The sequence below is a fragment of the Hyposmocoma kahamanoa genome, unplaced genomic scaffold (assembly GCF_003589595.1).
Source record: "Hyposmocoma kahamanoa isolate Upper Pololo Valley unplaced genomic scaffold, ASM358959v1 102, whole genome shotgun sequence".
Taxonomy (NCBI): domain Eukaryota; kingdom Metazoa; phylum Arthropoda; class Insecta; order Lepidoptera; family Cosmopterigidae; genus Hyposmocoma; species Hyposmocoma kahamanoa.
The window spans coordinates 2582498-2603285 of record NW_020653337.1 but is presented as its reverse complement, the minus strand read 5'-3'; the positions used below and the strand labels follow the sequence as shown (position 1 = coordinate 2603285).

Below are 20788 nucleotides of genomic sequence, written 5' to 3'. Positions count from 1 at the left end.
CTAGGGAAACCCTGTGTCGTGGGTGCCATGGACATACACATAGACAACCACAAATTACATCCAAACTCACGAGAGAAATAATTGTAGGCCATACAAATATTTCTCCCGGCCCGGGAATCGAACCTGGGACCTCTGCGTGGCAGTCCGGCATGGTAACCGTTCGGCCACGAAGGCAGTCACTAAAAAGTAAAACTAGGATTTTTAAATTATATGAGTTATTCATATTTAAAATGGAAAGGTATTGAATCTAGATAACCTACTTATGTATGTCATAGAATACAAAATTTTTATGCAACAATTTTTCCTATGTATTTTAAACATCAACTTTCATGAGTCCCGCTACATAACTACAATAAAAGCTTAGATACTGGAGACTAAAACTAGGATTAAATTATATAAATAAAATTGGGTTCCCGGGGCTGGGTGCCTAAGATGCTGGCAGCTTTCCCCCTTTATATTGCTATGCTAATGCGCTGGGCAAGGTAGCTGCCGGGCCTTGGGTTACCATGACAATCTATTAGTTTGTTTTTTTCGTAAAATAGTGCCTATTACATTTGAATATCTATATAGTGGACATTAGTGGAATATACCTTGTGCTCTGGCCACACTGAGGCGGTAGCGGGTACTTTCCGGACCCGCTGGTAATGTTCGAGTTCATAAGCATCCAATCATGTCACAGTACATTTACTCAAATAATTTATATACCCGTAAAAATATACATAATTTCATTAAGAACGAAGATACCCATAATATTAACCTTAAAACTAAGTCTAAACTCATGGTACCACGATTTCGTTTAACTAAGGTAAACGAATCTTTTATGCGGAACTGTATACGTTTTTATAATAAGATTCCGGAGCATATATTAAGTTTATCATTTCCTAAGTTTAAAACTTACATTAAAAGTATTTTAATTGAAAAGTCATATTACAAAATTGAAGAGTATGGCATTTAAGTTAATTACGAAGCACTAGAAATCATACTCAAGTCTTTGCCATTAGGGTCGTATTTCCAGTGCTTGTGTTTCCAGTGCAAAACCTGACTTGAGCATTAATTAGAGTTCTAAAATACGACCCTAAGAGATAACATTAATATGACGCGTTTTGCCGAGAAATATCGCCTCTCCCATTAAAAAATTGAAAATATCGTGATGGGAAAATCACGAATCTAAAAATAGAAAATAATAATGATTCATCTATTTACTTAAAGAACATGCAATACACGACTTTCATTTTGCGAAAATTATTCGAAATGCATTCCCAAAGTTTACGAACAGAATGGGACTTTAATAGAAATCGTTTTGTACGTTGAATAACATCACCATTCGCATAATGGAAACCCATTATGGCGTTTATAAAATTTGAAATTTACTTAAATTTTATGACGTGAAAGTCAATGGGAAGCATCTGTTCTGTTGATTTCTAAACCGCGGGTGGGCCACAGTTATATTACTGAAACTAGAAACATAAGTCATTCTCTAAATTAACTTCCACATTGAATAATAACAGTGTACCACACAACAATACCAATTACCGTCTGTTGCACATTAGTTACTAAGTTTGCGTTGTCACTGTAATTTTGTGTATTATAGAATATTTCATTCATTCAATTACCTGGTCTCAAACTGGTGAATTCTCAAAAGATTCGAGAATGAAAAGTCACAGAGACATCATTCAGTGCTCATAGTGCAAACCGTTGGGCCATCAAGATCGTCTGTATGAGCACTATATTCTGCTGTTAGCTAATGTACTGAAAATGTTTTCTATTCAAAACATCCCTATACTTATTCGATATAGTTTCCTTTCTTATTGTAGAGTCCTTTGACATTTGGTAGCAATAGAAGTAGAGTTCTTTGTGAAAGAGTTGTCCTGGTAAGTACTACCACCTTCTCTATTTATGTCGTCAAGCAATAATGTGAGTATTACTGATTGATAATGATGATGATGAATTACAGCGCGCAGTGACAATGCCTCTGGCCTCTGTTGTGGCACTGCAACTGTTATGGACAGGCGTGTCGCTTACCATCAGGCGTACGATTTGTTCATCCCGTCACTTGGTATAATTAAAAAACTTGATTTTTATGATCTCTAACTCTGTTCAAACAGCTACATTTAACGAAGAAACTGTTTTGTATTTTCGACATATAGCTATCAATCTCGTTGTCTTTACGAGTACATTCTGCAAATTATCTCTATAAATCAGAGACGAAAAAAAATCGGAAAAGGAAGAAGAAAGAAAACAGCCCTGTTTTCCGTCTTACATTTTTTTTATGATACAAGCTGACGGGACGTACAAGTAGTATGCGTGGTTGTAAACGACATGCCTGTCAATAATAGTAGTGCCGCTCACAGCTTCAAATTGCAAAGATCTGTCGAGCACTGCCATTGCCATCGTCAAGCTGGGACATAAGTTGACAAGCCTTTTTGCCTGTGATTTGACTAGCACCCTTACCCTTCAAAACCGGAACGCAGTAGGTAATGCACATTACTGCTTGGCTGTTTGTTCCCTGGACGAACTTATTATAACTCGGTATTTGGATCAACCGACCGGTTGTCGACTGGACGTCTCATGCAGGCCCTTTTCGCCGCCCTATGAGCTGGCATCTTTTCAAGATGTCCGAGCCAACGGAGTCTTATTTCAAGAATTATCGAAAGATATTCTTAAAAGAAAACATGAAATCCACTAAGCAATGGCCGACTAAATAGGTATAACGCAATTACGAAAAAAAGTAACCTAAATATTTTTTCTGTTTAAACTGGTGTTTACAAACCGCTGTAGACTAACAGGTTTTTTCCTAACACCAACCTGCGTCGCGTAACCATCGAATAAGGGCAAACACTTAATACCAGTAATCTGCCGAAGGATTGTAGCTAGACGCTTCTTTCTCAATTGCGTAAAGCATTATTACGTCGTGTATAATCTACGGGTAAAGATAAAGTGGGAGACTTTTTGTTTTCTTTACATTGTTACGAGCTCTGTGTAAGAATATAAGAAAAATAAGTATTTATCCCATAAAAAAATTAATAAATTCATAAAACTTTCATAAATTAGAATCCGTGTTAGCCGGTTACCTATCAGTAGACCGAAATGACATTTTCCAGAAATACCGTTTGGTCGAAATTTCATAACTTCCAAAGTAATTTTGAGAGTAAACGTTTTTTCTTTTAAACCTAAGTTAACTTAACCTAACCGAACCTAATCGTGTCTTTGCGATAAACATTCAACACATCCTGAAAGAACAAATGTTTTGTTATAATTCGGTTTTCGGTATAATGAAAATTCGAACAAATGTTATTTCGGACAAAAAAAATTTCGTCTTTGTGGTAGGTTACCGTGTTAGCCTCATGGTTTGACCTACCGCTTCTCAAGCAAAAGCCGTGGGTTCGAATCCAGACTCGCATCTCTAAGTTTCTCGGAATTTAGTTCAGAATCTGAACTTATAAGATTCATTTGCACGCACTGGTTATAGCGCCCTTCTCGTACGCCCTCAGGGTAAAAGTCGCTATAAGCAAAGTAGAAAGATATAGAGCTTGTTAAAATTGTCAAATTATTGAATGTATTCATTCGCAAGGCTGATCAACCATATTTAGCGTTCTCATTTTTTTTAAATTATTTATTTATTAGGTTCATCAACAGTTGTTACATCAAATAACGTGTTCAATTTGCGTTGTTATGAGTATAATGACAAGATGCACAACTAGTGACAAATGAAACATTCATTCAACTTGCATTGAGCAGATTGGTCTTAATATTTAAGTGCTATGGAATCGAATACAATTACAAAAGAAACAGAAAACAATATAAATAATTGATAGATTAAAACATGAAAGTTAATAATAATACTTACAGATAAGATGTTTAGATGCCAATTATTGCAATACGGAGACCGGTTAGCGAGTCCGAGAACATAATGCACTGTACTCATTGTGTAATCTAGACAGACGGTAGAATGGTGAGTTCAGACCTAGTTTAGTTCTTCTAAATGGTGGCGATAGAAGTGCAATGATCTTACGACGAACATTGCTGTCAACTTTTTTCTTACACAAAAAACTTTGTGTAAGAAACTAAGGTCCGACAGATCTCTGTGCTTTTCAAGCGTTACTATTTTAAACATTTCCGTCTCGATTTGTAAAGTGTTTCTTTACTCTCTCTAGTCTAAGCGTATGTATTGCGTAATGAGGACTCTACACTATTGATCCATATTCTAAAATGTTCTGAACAAAACAATTGTACAAGATAATTTTTGTCTCTGGATTCTTAAATTTTTTTTGAGTTACATAGTCCAAAGCCTAAAGTTGTGGAAGCCCTGAGAACTGTCTTATCAATATGGGGTACGAAGGTAAGTTTGGAGTCTAGTATAATATCTAAGTATTTGATTGATTGTACTGAGTACAGGCAAGTACCATTCACGCGGTAATGGTAAACAAAGTGTTTTATGTTACGAGTGAAGGACATCTGAAAGCACTTACTTGTATTCAAGTCCATACCGTTCTAAGTCAGCAACACATTTTATTTTTCTAAGAATCTTTAGATCGTCGTCCATAAGTGTATGAGAGTTTGAAAATATTTATGTAGGTACCTATAAGGGAAGACCTATGTGTAAATATGTTCTAGTTCTCACAGAACAATATGTTACATACAGGCGTATGACGGGAAAAGATAATATGGTGTTAACAATCGTAATAGACGGAGTATATTTATCTTAACTTCATGTAATACAAATACATGCCATACGACTTTCGAACTCTCCTACCCCACCACCCCATATCCAAAATGCACCGAATAAGCTCGCTTTCAAGCAATTAGTCCGCAACTGTGAGAGACCTGGCATCCTATATTACAAGCTTACTTTATATTGTGTCTACTAATTCATCATAGTTGTTTATAAATTTTTATATGTTTGTGCGTTATTTATCTCTCTGAATGACTGAAAAAGCAAAAAATCAAACCAATGTGGTTACATATCGATTTCTTACGTTTTCGCGATTGTTACACATAGAAGATCAATTATTTTTTCAAATATACACCGTATATAATTGTTTTTCAAACAAACCAATGTTTCGGGTCCTTTACAGGACAGGCAGTCAGTCTGAGTATGGTTACCCATAGGACATGTAAAGGGAAATCGTTGGCATATTTGAAAAAAATTGAAATTCCTAGTGACGGGAAGAAAACGCGTCTGGTGGTAAGTGACACTCCAATCTAGAACAGTTGCAATACCACTCTATGCTTTAAATCACAAAGATCTTAGGGGCACTGCCACTTCACCTGTCACCCTAAGACATGAATTGAAGTGAAGTTAGGTTAGGATACCATACAGGGTCCCATGAGGCAATGGTTTCCTTCTCTGAAGCGGTGATGCTCCAGAAGGAGGTAGCCGAGCATGATTGAGAGAGGGCAGATCCCGCTCCGTTCGCCAGTAAATTTGACAGCCGCGAGGAGGACGCGGTGTGGCCTGATTCGTCGTGAGGGTGCTCCCAGGCGCACGGTGGGTTCCGGTGCGCATGTCTATCCTGGATCCCTTCCACTAGAGCACCCGAGAAGGCCACCGTAGGGTTTTAGCTGGTAGAAGTATAACCTGCCACCGCGGTGGATAGGTATCCTAGGAGCACTTCCCCACGAAAAAAAAGGTTACCATAGAGGGATCCATAGTGGTACTAAAATAGTCAATAGATAATGTAAAGTGTAAAGCGTTACACTGAATACGTAGCCATATTGCGTAAACATAGTGTAAATTAATTCCAATAGTTAAATGTTGAAACTTTTCTTACTGAACAAATTATTTTCAATACGCACCTTTTTAATTTCTCGGTTCGATATACAGTACAATGCAATGTCGAAACGAGGAAAATTGAACAAATTGACATTCATTATTCGCAATTTTATACTTTTTAACACCAGTTGCTTAAACCAATATTATTTTTCTCGTCACTAATCGATTTATAGATTTATCGATATCGAATTAAAATTGCATCATGAGAAATTGTGACCTCGTAACCAATTGCTTTAAGTTTTTTCTACTTTTTGTTTTTTTTTATTATACCAACGGACGGGACGAACAAGTCGTGCGCCTGTTGGTAAGCGACACGCCTATCCATAACAGTTGCAGTGCCACTCAGTGTTTTGAATCACAAAGATCTTCCGTCAAGTCCCATGTGTCTGTAATTTTATGGTAATTTTACCAGCACCCTTAACCGTCAAAAACCGGATCGCAGTAATACTCACATTACTGCTTGGCGGCAGAAATAGGTATGGTGGCAGTACTTCCCTGGACTAACTCTTTCACAAGGAGCAGACTCCTACTAAACACATTCGAATCTGAGTAGTTTTTCTTTGTGTTTGTTTGAACTTTATATCTATAATGATAACTTAGCAAAGATTCCCGCAACTTTAACCAGGTCATCTATCGTGCGTCTTCTGGTCGCTACTTGAGAACTCTTCAGCCAGACCGAACGTTGTAGCGATCTTTGGGTAGGCCTATATTCAGCAGTCGACGTCTTAAGTCCGAAATGATGATGATTAAGCCTTGTCAGCGTTAATAAGTATATCTGCCACTTAAATAAACCAGTAACATTCATGTTACATAACGTAATAAGCGATGGTAAACGATGGTAAATATTTATTATCTAATCTCGTTCATCGCTTTCTCTTCAACGCGCCTGAGGCAGATCGAGTATGGCTCGAACTTCCGTTACGGACAAAAAGGTCGATGGGTGATTGATTAATATTTATCGTGATTCATTTGCTGCTGGTTACATTGTTTTAATCAGTGATAAAACAAATTCAGATAAAATCCTATCATGCTATTGACGCCAATCAAAGTGCTCTTGACATAAAGCTGATTTGTTTTGGTATCTTTTAATATGATGCTGACGGTATCTTTTGTATATTCGTTATACTTTCGAATGCGTTAAATTATTACGTATTGTAGTAGCAATCGAGCTCCTGGTGAAAAAGTTCGTAGGTACCTATTTCTGCGCCAAGCAATAATGTGATCATTACCAAGCGTTCCGGTTTTGAAGAGAAAGGATGTTAAGGAAATTACAAGCTCATGGGGTATATCAACTCATGTCATAGTGTGGTTGACCGCTGTAGCCAGTGCCTCTAAGAAGATCTTGCCGATTTAAAGCTCATGAGTGGCATTGCAAATATTATGGGTATGGGCCTTTGACTTACAATTATATGGACGTCGGGTCCGCGCTAAAAAGTGTCCGCACTTGTAAGGCGCTAAAATCGTATACAGAGCGCCAAACTCCGCTCTAGTCTTCATTTGTTCTACTGACAGCGCGATACTGCGATGACATTACAATTTAAATTTTTTATAGGTTGACTTGGGACATTTTTTTCGTGGTTTTTGTATTAGACCCGTCGTCCATTTATTTGTAAGTCAATGGTATGGGCACACGATTTATTATTTAAAAAGATAAGTGATGACGAGCATCCGTTAGAGTGTTCATCGAAGGAAATACTACCACCATATCCATTTCTGTTGCTGTTGTAAGCACGATTCATATTCTTTCCAAATCTGAGACTTAACAAATTTAGAAAAGTTGGACCCACTTCGGATGTCGCTTGTTCATTAATTTTGGGGGTTACTCTCGATCTCCGTCCGACATCCGTCCGAAACAATTACTGCCAAATAAGCAATACTTGACCAAATGAAAAGACGCGTGATGCGAATGAAGCTTCATTCTTGATACTTGTCTTTTAATTTTGTCGAATATTACTTATTTGACAGTAATTGTTTCGGACGGACGTCGGGCGGGGATCGAGAATAGACTCCCTGACCCGTGTGTACGTCTCCGTATGTTCTAAAAATATTCTGTATTTATTGTAATAAAGATAATATCTCTAAAAACAGCAAAAGGTCGTAGTAGATCCCTTGATTCGAATCCGAGAGAAACTACGAACATTGCTTGTACACCTTTTTTTATACTACCAAGTGACGGGAGGAACATGTCGTGTGCCTGGTGGTAAGCGACACGCCTGTCCCTAACAGCTGCAGTGCCACTCGGAGCTTTAAATTACAAAGATCTGAAGGACACTGCCACTGCGCCCGAAACCCTGAGACTGCTCACAAAACGTTTGTCTCATTCTGGGTTAAGTAGATATATTTTCATGGTTTCTTACAATATCCTAATGACAATTTTATTGACGTGTAGAGAAAGAAATCTTACATTCAGAAATGGTATCATCTTGAATTTCACGTATTTTGAGTTCCAACACTATTGTAATAGCAGCGACACACCCCTATGACATTTCGGATCGTCATTTCTCGGAACTGATACTCCAAAGGTATGGTGAAACCATGTGCACAAGGGACTTGTTACCTTTATGTCCCGGAGTAACGGGCTCAGTGGCAGACCTCCTCAGATCTTTGCAATTGCTATGGGTAGGCGTGTCTTACCACCATGCGCACGTTATATTCGTTTCGTTAGTAGACCTTAAAAAAAAACGTAACACTTTTATATCCGTTTTCTAACGTTAAATTAAAGAGATATTGACGCACTCACCTTCTATGACGTCACAACGGAGACAATCTGTTTATTCGAACCTTTTCATATTTTATAATACATTGCCAATAACAAAATTTCTGTTTATTAACAAACGACAATCTACAAACATCTTTGTGAGACGCCATTTGTTTATTTCAACACGTGACGTGTACCTATTATATGTTTACGATGTTCCAATAACCTGTACGATGTTGAAATATAGGCGTTTTCGTCTTATAGAAATGGAGTGTTGAAACGTATATCAGGGCAGAAATGCATTGGTTCCGTTAGCGTAACAACGTATTGTTAAATAGAAGATTGACAAGTTTAGTAAGTGACATAGAACGACTTTCATTTTTTTTTATGTCATTGTTGTTTATTTAATTTCATTGAATAAACAACAATGACAAATTGAAAATAAAACCAAATTGCCCTCGTGGTAATCTACTTAATAAGGCCATATCTGCAAAATTGCAGCCTATCAGAAGAGAGGTTAAAGATTCTATGAACGAAATTAATCGAAGAGTTTATTATTCTTAAATACGAGAGATATAAAATTTCACATATACATAATTAGTTACATGAAGTCTGTATTATTTTTACGACTTTTTACGAATAAAAGCATTTTTGACATAATATCATGCATGGCTTTATTTTACCATGGGTACGAAATATCGCAAAGATTTTGGGGGCACAGTTGGCAAGTCCGATGTACCTGTAATTTCACACTTACCCTTTCAAACCGAAACGCAGTAACGTTCACATTACTGCTTGGTGGCATTACTTCGCGAATTCGTTCACAAGGTGCTTAAAACTTTAAATTGCTGGAATAGTTTTTTGGCAGAAATAGCCACCAGCCTTCTTTCATGACATGAGATGATGATGGCAGCAATACAAATATTGTAGACATATTAAGAAGCAGTAAAACACACCAATACATAACAAATAAACAAAATCTAGATTATTTTGTTGGTCATGTGACCCAATCTAAAAATAAAAGGTTGGAATTGAGTTTGTTTTACGATTATCATAAGATAAGAAGTAGATATACCTTGAATAACACTTTTTTCTATTCATATAATACAAAGGACTTCCTGTTAATAACTACAACACTATGATTAGGGTTGTAATATAAATGGATGAAATCTTGTCTCCGCGGCAGGATACCCAAAAAGTTTGTAGCGTTTACTATGTTACTATGTTGTTTATTATATTAAGTAGCTTATAATGCCTCAAAAATCTTCATCTTGTGGAATTGATCCTATTTTTTGGATCTAAATCGAGTATATTAATTATTTATGTTATGGTAAATAAAAATCGATTTTAAAGTAATATTTTTGTAACTATAGTTTAGAATAGGGTGGTTTGCATTACTATCGGACAACTATTCTTGATGACAACTATTCTGATTGATATCAGCCATAACCATGGAAACTGTGAAGAGCCCGAACAGTTGGTTTGTTTGAAAAAAAAAGAAAATATATATATACTCGAAAATATATATAAATAAATATATATACAATTGATTCACGATTTCAAATTCTCAAGTACGGGAATCGAAAAATATTACAATTTTATGGAATGTTACGTTTCTTAACATATTACATTTAAAATATTACGTTACTTAACAAAAAAAGTCATACAAAAAGCGTGAAATTGCATATCCTTTCACATCCGTCCATGACACACAAAAATGCAAATATTAATGTAAAAGGTGCAAAGTATTGCACAAAGGCACATAATTGTTGGAGAGGTGAGTCTCTAACGCCGCCCGCGCAGGTGAAAGTAGTCTATTGTTAGCGACACACGCAAGTTTGCCATGACGGTCATACCGGTATTTTCATTAGTATGTTTCCGTGATATTTGGATTAAATCACATGTTCCTGTACCACATATTTTAATAATTCAGTAAACTATTCGCACGTACGATATTTGTGTTAAATATTTCTAAATTTTACTAAAGCCTTATAAACGCACAACGAAAATAACAGCGTGTATACAATGCAGCGGCAAGTAAGGAGTGTTTTCAGCTAATGGTGACAAACACATGGATCACATGGATAAATCCCTGCACTAGAAGTAAATAACAAAGCAACGAAAACGTCTGAGGCACTACACAGAAAACCACACTAGTGCAGAAGCTCGTTTACTGGTAATCCAACCGGTAAAAGTCATGTAAAAGTTCTTTCAGGGAAGTACTGCCACCTTACCTAATTCTGCCGCCAAGCAGCATTGTGAGCATTCGCCAAGCAGTAATGTGGTATTACGGTGAAATTGCAGGCACATGGGACTTGTTAACTTATGGTTCAGGGTGACTCTCAGTCAGTCAGATCTTTGCGATGTAAAAGCTCTGAGTGGTACCTATTTTAACTGTCATGGACAGTCGTGTCACTTACAATCAGGCGCACGACTTGTTCGACCCGTCACTTGATACGACTACGTCTAACGCCCGTACATATGACGTTCTCTCTTTATTTTAGTACTAGTCTATTGTGGGACTATTTCGTAGTGGTCCTCAAATGGAACAAAGGAGAATGAACGTGTTAAACTATCTGTACAAATAACACGTCAAGTTTGACTCTTAACATTTAATTTCGACTCTATGCCTCTTACGATACAAGTTGCGAAATATTGCTAAAGAACCGATTTTGATGATTCTCTGACGATTTTGTTTGGAAAGACGGTGCCCCAGTAGTGGCCCCATTTCAAGCACTGGAAATACGATCCTAATGGCAAGGACTTGAGCATTGAGTAGAGTTCTGGAATACGACCCTAAGGGTGGTAAACTAGGGGATCAATCCGGTTTAGTGCACTTGGCAACTAGACGCAATTCCACCAACTTTTGAGGTCGGTTTTTTAGTATTCTGCACTGAGATTATGCAAATTTAATAATAATAATGAGATATTTATTCACTCTCACAAAAGGAAGGTTGCATAATTCCAGATTGGTTATTATCTCAATTAAGCTACAAGTTAACTATCTTAAGTGAGAGACTGGAGTCCATACTAGGTAACCAGACATGTGTTATAGATCTCCAGGGTGAAATTACTGGTGGAGGACGTAAGGCACCCCGGTGACGTCATCAACCCAATCGAAATAGTTTGTTATTATCTGTTTATCCGGTACAATCTAATCTAAAACCAAAAACTCAAGAGGACCTCTAATCGCGGAACAAGACAGCGTAGTCGAGTTAGTACCTATAGCCATTACTTTTTCGAAGGGTAAGGGGTTCTGGTGAAATTACAGGCACGAGGGACTTGTCAAGTGCCGTGAATAGGTTTGTTACACTGGCAAAAAAATCACAAGTACATGGAAATGACGGAACAGATCTCTCACGTTCGCATCCGGATGTCTTCCATCGGCTTATATAACGCCATTATGTACAATTAATCATATAAAGATGGTATCGGCTTGACACGCTTAAAATGAATTACATTTATGGCATGAACAGTGAACGGCATGCTATTTGCACTATAGTCTTTAAATCTCTATTCCAAACAGTATGCTAACAGGTTATGTATGTTATGTATTAGGAAGGGAAGTCCAGGGAAGTACTGCCACCTTGCTTATTTCTACCGCCAAGTCCAAAGTTCCGGTTTAGAAGGGTAAGGGTGCTGGTGAAATTACAGGCACAGGACTTGTCAACTTATGTCTCAGTGTGACGGACGCAGTGGCATGTGAAGGGCACTCCTCAGATCTTTGCGATTTAAAGCTCTAAATGGGACTGCAGGCGTGTCGCTTACCATCAGGAATATGACTTGTTTGTTCCGTCATTTGTCTATAAATTTTATCTGTATCTGCTAAAAATCAAACCTCTATAGACAGATATTATATAAACTTTGTCGATAGCTCTTTGTAGTACGGCAGTATTGTTTAAATTTATTACAACAATTTCGAGACTTTGCAATTGTTACGCATTGGAAACGAAACAATTTTTTCAGATCTAATCTATATTTGCTTTTTTTAAACAAACCAACGTTTCGGGCCCTTTACAGATCCCAATATCGCGGGTACCGTGGACACACACATGGACAACCACAAGTTACGCTTCAATTACTTCCTGCTGATCAGCACCTGAGTAAAGTGACGCAAGCATGGCGAGTTATAGCATGCCGCCACTGTCATCAAGATGGAGTTGGGATTGGTCCGCGCGTTAAAGCACAAAAATCATCAGTTCTAGCTTATGCAAACAATCCAGAATGAAAGTTATAGCATGTTATTGACTGTACTTTGTGGTTGCTAGATATCCTCCGGTCCCTCCAGCCGCTTAGGTTATTAGCAACTGGAGAGTCGCCGAGTGAGCGTGGCTTACAACTCCGCCACCAGAGAGGAGATTTGGTAGTGGACTTTAGAGTCCCAGTTAGTTAGCTTAGCGGTGGCTACCGTTATCGTGCCTACAGCACCGGCACCCATCTGGAAAATAGGGAGGAGGAGTGAGGAGGGTACTGCACCCGGGGCGGCTCACCTAAGGCACTGGCCTCTCACGGTACCAAATGAAGTCCGTGCAAACGGGCTGATCTGGGGCCAGTACCTGACCGAGTAGGTTCCTTCCACAGCTTCCACATGCTTCCAGGTTCATAGGTAGGTTCAGGTTGATAGGTTGGGTCACTATAAACAAAACTTATTTAGGAAAGATATGGGACTGTACTTTGTGGTTACAATGTATCTAGTTTGCGTAAATAATCGGTTATTTCTTGACTTTGATCTTTATATAGCGTTCTTTATAGAGAGAAAGTCAATTGAGGTGTGGGAAAAGGTAGACCTGTGTAGAACCAAAATGATTGTTTGTGTTTTAGGGCCAGAAGAGTGCTTGGAATAATTAAGCATGTACTAAAGAGCTTACGGAGTTGTTATTATATTGAACGAAAGCGGCGTTGATCTGGCGATAAGGAGTCGATGGCTTTAGTGACCCCTATACTCAAACTTAGTATAGTTAACTCGTCATTTATAGGGTACTGTTTTATAATTAAATTCCAAAAATGTATTAACAGATCAGAAAAATGTTCAAAGTTCACGTCAAAAGTATACTATTAAGAAAAGGGTAAATTTCAGGTTACTTTCTCTCCCTAATTTCGTTTCTTTTTACTATTTAAGTATTCAAGAATATTACTCCAATATTGAATAAGATATTATTCTGGAATATTTAAATAATAAAAACTGCCACCGAAATTAGGTCATGAAAAATTATCTGAAAATTACTGAACCTTATTGTAAAATCAATTATTATGCATAGAATATGGAATATAGAAACGCATGGCAAATAATTTATGGCATGGCAATTATTAAATGTTTGGTGACAAAGATAAATAATCTTTTAAGATAAATTTTACCTACGATTGAATAATGGTTTTTACCGCAGTGACAATGTCAATGTGCTTTTCTTAACTAACAATTGTACGATATTTATTAACGTATATTCTGACAAATTAAACAATGAGACAAAGGTTATGGGTACGACGGTAATGACATCTGCACTCGCGCAACTACCCATTATGCGCTTTCTACCGCAAATATACATACAATTTAAGGTTAGGTAGACATGGAGGTCAATGAACATAACATACCTTCATTTCATTTCACCTAGTTTAGTTTTTTACAATTATCAGTTCTCGAACAAGGAATTACTACGAAAACCGGTGTAACTGAGTTTTTTAAATTGGTCCTACCGGGATTCTAATCACCTCTCATCCTCTCAGGAACCTCCTCATCACAATTTTTCTTTCGATTCCCGGTGCTGAGCTCAGGTCAGTACCAGTACTCCCGGTATTTCCGGTATTCCTGGTACTCCTTGAAAAGCTTAAACTGTAACCAGTATAAACTTCATTCTCTAATCAAACTATAAGTTTTTAGTTAAAATATCTATTTGAAAGATAATTATTATTAAATTTAACATAACATAACATCGTAAAATTACATAACTTTAGACACTGAACACCATCAATTACGCTTCATTTTAAAGCGTTTTAGCAAGATTTGTTCAACTTGTGGCAGCGGAAAAAATGGATATTATTCTTGATCATATTATCTAAAATATTGTTATACATTTTCATAATTGTAATATAGTAGGCGTGGCTTAAAACATCAATCGTTCAAGGTCACCGAAGCTTTTAAGCGTCAATGGTAGTAACGTGTGCCTGTGCGAATTTGCCAACGATCTATATTACTCCTAGCTCAGTAAGTAGGTAGTTTCTTGCTACAACCAGGAATCTACAATTGCGGTCCCGGTACCGATTACACTTCGCCAGTACCGGGATTTTCCGGTATACCCGGAAACGAGAATTCCCGGGAGCAAGCCCTAATGACGAGCCCATAGTGCTATCCGTTAGGCCACTAAAGTCATCTGCCATGCCTATACCTAGCTGTGGGTTGATGTGGGCTGGATAAGATGGTGATGATATAATTATCTTTATTAAGTATCGTATTCTCAGTTTACAAACCTATGACCAGCCTTTTATGTACATATTAATATGCCTATGTATTATGCACACACTCTTACACGCATGAGTCGAAGAATTTCTCCGAGGCTGTGAATTTGCAAAGGTTATTCAAGTTATGTGAGTGACTTGGCCTCGCTTTCGTTCGCGACGGCTCCGGTTATCTAATTCGAAAGGTTACGGCGGCGGAGTGCGCGCGCGCCGGTCACCGGTCGCAACGCTCACAGATGACACGAGAAAGCTCCATTTGAAAACATATTATTTAAGTTCACTAAAGGTTCACTAAAAGTATTTATTACATTATCTGTTGGAACTAGACGTCTTTGCAGATCTGTTATTTGCGGTATTCTTACAAGTGAGCTTGTGTTCACATCGTTCACAATAAAAGTAATCTTACAAGTGAACTGGTTGTGAACATCGTTCACAATAAAAGTAAAAGCGATATCTATAGTTTTCGATTTCATATAACAAGAAATGTGAGTACGCATAACATTGCGTACTAAGTTATAGTTACTTCTAAAATAATAAACTCAAATTCTACATTGAACTTTTTCGGTCCACAAATCTACGCTTTATAGCAAACGAGTCAAAGTCGACTCAAAATCATTGTGTTTGCGAATCGTCCACATAAGCTATATCTCACTTGCTCTCATGCCCACTGTGTCCGACCAGCTGCACCCGCGAAGACCTGCTAAAGGCAACGGGTAGAGAGGCATAGAGGTGGCTGCTTACTGGGCTATATTTTTCTTAAATAGAATAAGTATCGTGTAAGTATAGACATCCCCTCCTAGCGTCCTAATTTTTGCATGTCGTTGATTAAAGAAGGATGACGACATCCCGTGTATTGTGAAAAAGTGTTTTAACAACGTGAATTAAGGAGACCTATCAATACTTGTGATTCATTATCAAAGTATCGAAAAAGCTAATTGAGAACAGCCTGTAGAAGCTGGGGTTACAAGTTGATATAGCTTATGTTTATAACATTATCCTGTATTTCGCTTCAGATGTTTGTTCGTAGTAGAAAAAAAATAACAATTTTCAGTTTGTTCCCAAAAATAATAAAGAATTTTCCAAATATTTCCAAATCTGCCAAACTCTGCCACATTTAAAATAACTTATTATATTCTGCAAAAATGAAAATGAATAAAAATTAAATCTGCCACAAATGGTCATACTGCAAGTCTAAAATACAACGTTTTACAATTTTTTTATTCCCGACTTCTAAAAATATACAAAAATATATTGATAACTAGGCATAAACTAAAACGCAAAATTATACTAACAAAGTCGAACGGCTCTTCGCCGTTATTGGGGCAGTTTACGCCATCCTTCTTTTCCACATTTGTTATCTCTCAAATTTCTTTTTACTTTGGCACCTACCACTTACTTTTTTCCGTCATTACGGGAAGTTTAGTGTAGTTGTAGCTTTACATACCGTACCCTCGATAGTACAGTGGCGTAATTCGAAAAGTCACATTTTTGAGAAAGTGACAAAAAGCATTCTTTTTATTTTTTTTTATATCTACGTATTTTGTCAGTTGCCCAAAAACTTACTTTCTGAATTATGTCACTTTATTACCAAGGACGCAACGTATAATTGTAATAACAACAATGTTACCGAGCCTTCATTAAATTGTCCAAATATGGTTTAAAAGCATTCTAAAGCAAAAGTGAAAGAGAGAAAGGGACCTAAAGGAATCGATTACGAAACTACCAATATCTCTTTCCTTGTCAAACACGTATTCAGTTATAAAACACAAAATAAACGCTCCATTCACGATTGCTAAAAAAAACCTAAGTTATTAAGAGATAATTTGTAACTCGCACGAGTTAATTGCCATTCTATCCACTTTCTTTTGTCTCGATTGAAGTTGTTGCATTATGCATGATGTTTTCGAAAAGTATATGCTGTCTTCGAAGTCCATTATATGTTTTAAACGAAGTATCATTAAAACAAATGTAATATAAAATAAAAAATATAATGCGAAATGGTTTATTCTAACTGTGGGATAGTATTCTATAGTCAAGAACTCATCTAGCTTGTCACTTTGGAATTTGGACCGTTCTTATCGCAAGCCCCATATAGATTAATCATTATTTAAATCCTAAGTTTCTAACTTCATGTGCTCCTGTACATCTATCGTGAGTTTACAGTACCAATTGTCGCTAGCCACCGTCTAGAAAAATTGTATACAAAATCGTAAGTCCAAAGTGTTTTTATCACATGAAAGTGATAAAAATAATACGAATTATACATGAAATAAATTATGTTTATGTAAATTTTTTTAATTGTCCTATTTAAGAATATAAAGATGTCGACTAATTTTGTTATCCAGTAATGTTATTAAACCCTTAATAGCAGTAGAGCTCCTTGTGAAAGAGTTCGTCCAGTAATGTCAGCTTTACTGCGTTCCGGTTATGAAGGGTAAGGGTGCTGGTGAAATTACAGGAACATGGAACTTGTCAACTTAAGTCTCAGCATGACGGGCACAGTGGCAGTGCCCCTCAGATCTTTGCGATTTAAATCTCTAAGTGGCACTACAAATTTTATAGACAGGCGTGTAGCTTACGACTTGTTCATCCTGTCACTAAATATTATGAAAAAAACCTCTTGAAAAATTGTCATTTTGCAGACATGGACTTATTACACCAATGGTGCGAAACATACGTCAATTAGAAATTGAAGTACATGCCGTCACAGAGTTAGCACCATAGAGTACCTGTATACTAAATCTATGGGTAGCACTGATCATGTTGAAAAAGTTTAATTATGTACACAGCTTGTTAGACATGAGACCTTGTTGTGAGTGTAAAACAATGGTTTTGAAAAATATTTTCCGAAAGAGAACCTGGCTAATTATCGGCCATTGTCGCCGTTTTAAGACCGATTCTCGGAAGACATGGCATTGCTATGTGCATTGTTGATTGTTGTGTGAATTTTTCTAAAACTCTGTTTTTTTTTTAATAAAGATATTACAATAACGATGGAGATGGTGGATAATCTATGCACAGAGTACTAAAAAAAACCGATCTCAATAGTTCGTTGAAACCGGTTATCGGAAAGTGCGCGAAACCGGATTCATCCCCTAGTTTGCCACCCTTAGAGTTGGAATATTTACTTCAATATGTACCTTTCCAACAAAAAAGAATCCTCCAGTTATCATCGAGTTATCGCGTAACATACACACAAAAAAATACAGTCGAATGAGAACCTCCTCTTTTTTAAAGTCGGTTAAAAAGAGTGTACTTGGAATGACCCTGTGGATGACGATCGATCGGACTTCCTAGAGGAATGGTAGAGAAACAAATGACAACGATTGCAGAGGATGCGCAAAATCGTAAAAGAAAAAACCACATGGCTTCAGAAGCAGTGATTCAACGTGAATATCACAGAAATTCCGAGCCGCAACTTCACGGACCCTAATAGCCACAACAATAGTCGACCTTCAGTTGGAGATGGCACCCCAAGAAGTGGGACGAAGTTCAGAAAGATTTAATTGACCTCGGTACTGGTGACTGGCTCGCGCAGGCTCAGAAGCCTCAGAGCGTAGGGGAATTTGGTGTCGGAGACCAACAACCATTTTTAATTTTTGCTATCTCGTAATTGTTGCACATTAAATATGAAACAATTTTTTCGGATCACCCGGACCATAGGACCTGGAAAGCACTTGATGCATTGGTTTGTTTGAAAACAACAAATATACACGATTTACATATGAAAAAAATTGTTGCATTGATTTTCGTTTTTATTTCGATTTTTTATATATTTTAATACTATATTACTAGCATTTCAATATAAATAAATATTTGACAACACCACATACGTTGCTCTGATCCCAAAGTAACAAAAGCACTTGGAGATCGGAACCAACGACGGCACCACAAACACCCGAGACAATATAGAAAAGTAAGTTTTCTACATTCTTCATGCGACGAGCTATGGCGTATACAACCTTCTGCTTGACGATGTCGCCAGTGCTCCAAGCACGTCTTCCTTTCACTTCAGACTAAAATGTGGTTAATCCAGCGCTCTTTTTTCAAATTTATCTGATATTTGTCATTTTAAATAATGTTTTTATAATAGTACTATTGTTCTTTATTATTAGTTTATAATACAATTTAATACATTTATTTATTTATACTAATTGACATAAATATTAGACCCATCATTTACGTTACTGTGATCCCAACGTATGTAATTAAAGCATTTGTGTTATAGAAATCGGAAACAACGATGGTACCGAACACCCGACCCGCGGCAATATTGAAAAGTTAGTTTTCTACCGAATTCGGGATCTCTGTGACGTATATTAAACGCCAAGTATATTGTATCTAATTCTAGAATTTTTTTTTAAGATATACCAAGTTCATAAAAACTTATTTAAATTAATGTAGTATAACGAGCCGTTTAACGCAGTTCCGGTTGGGCTAGAACGCATGCGCGGAACTAGCAGCGCGAGAGCAGCAGTGCACCGTGAATGTGCCGTGGCAAAGTATATTTTTTTGAATAATTTATGAGACATAACATATGATTTATAGCTTCTTTTCATACATTATAACAAAATATTTATGTTAATAAATACGGTCCCTCGTCAAGCACTATGTCATTAAGAATCGATAACAAGTAATGTTTGTCCTTTAAAAGAAATTTAAAAATGAAATTGAATATCCAGAAAGTAATCCGAAAAACAACCATTAAGAAAAGTAAATAAATGGAGTAAATGTATGCGAAAAAACATATTTTCCAGTTAAGAATATTATTATACCTTGCCTTAAAATGTATCACAACAAACGTATCACATGTTCTTTTTTTAGTAACTTAATAACAAGAACAGGGAAACTGCGTGCTTAATTTTTATTTAAGGTTGTTGGTTTCTGATGATTTTTAACTCATGTCGTCTGGAAACACAATTTATTTTTAGCTTAACCTACAATAATTATATTAAATAAATTACATAATAGATAACTAATGTTGAAATTAACTTACTCTGGGCGCAGTAATGGCGCAGGCCACATGAGCCAACAACAGAAACTGCCAAACGCTCCTCATGCTGCACTCTTTACTAAGAGCGGCAGAAGTACATCACACTACACCGACCACTGCACCAACCAATCCGAACACACCACACTGTTCCAAAGCCAATCAATTCAAAATCACGAATAAATTATTAAAATGGCCGCAAGTTTAAATATTCGAAAAAATTGGCGCGAAGTACAAGTTGTACTTTTGGGAATTCTTTTTTCGCGTGGCAGTGATAGCACGCGGCGGCAGCCTCTCGGTGAGTATCACAAACGTAGCGCGTCTCGAAGTTTTACCGCCCCTACTCCGATCGCCCCTACTAGATATTTCGAAAGGATCTCAAAGAGAGACGATCGTTTACAATACTTAACTATAATTGTGGTACAAATTGAATATTGCACAAACTTCTGTGGGATTCTCGGTTTTGATAACTTGCGTATACATTACATTGTGGAAACGTAGGCGAATTTTCTTGTTAATGAATGCTTTAGTTCATTTATGGCAGTTTGTGTTTTATATTTAACAATTACGTAAAGGTGTGAAATTCTGTAATACAAAATCATGTTGTGAATAAACATTCGCTGTTCTAAATTCCAAAGTAAAGGGCTTTCAAAAGTAATGTTAGCGCCTTCGAAAATGTTTCATTCTCATTTGTATTTTTGACATTAAAAAATAGACGGCTGGCTCCACAGCTGAGCTGGCAGAAAGAATAAAAAGTAATAAGTACCAGAATCACGGCTCCGACTACCTATTTACAGCCTTTGGAGTCGAAGCCCTTGGCCCGTGGGGTCCCAGTGCCCTTCATCTGTACAAAATATTATCCAAAAAATTAACAGAC

General features: G+C 37.0%; 1 protein-coding gene across 1 annotated transcript in view; it reads right to left on the bottom strand.

Moving 5' to 3' along the window:
• LOC113234349 overlaps positions 1-20230 on the bottom strand; it is a 38338-nt gene extending 18108 nt beyond the window's left edge. Inside the window, exon 1 of the mRNA XM_026469655.1 lies at positions 19918-20230. Coding sequence (XP_026325440.1) covers positions 19918-19980 — 63 coding nt within the window. The 5' untranslated portion in view covers positions 19981-20230. The remainder of the gene's footprint in view (positions 1-19917) is intronic.
• Positions 20231-20788: the final 558 nt, after the last annotated feature.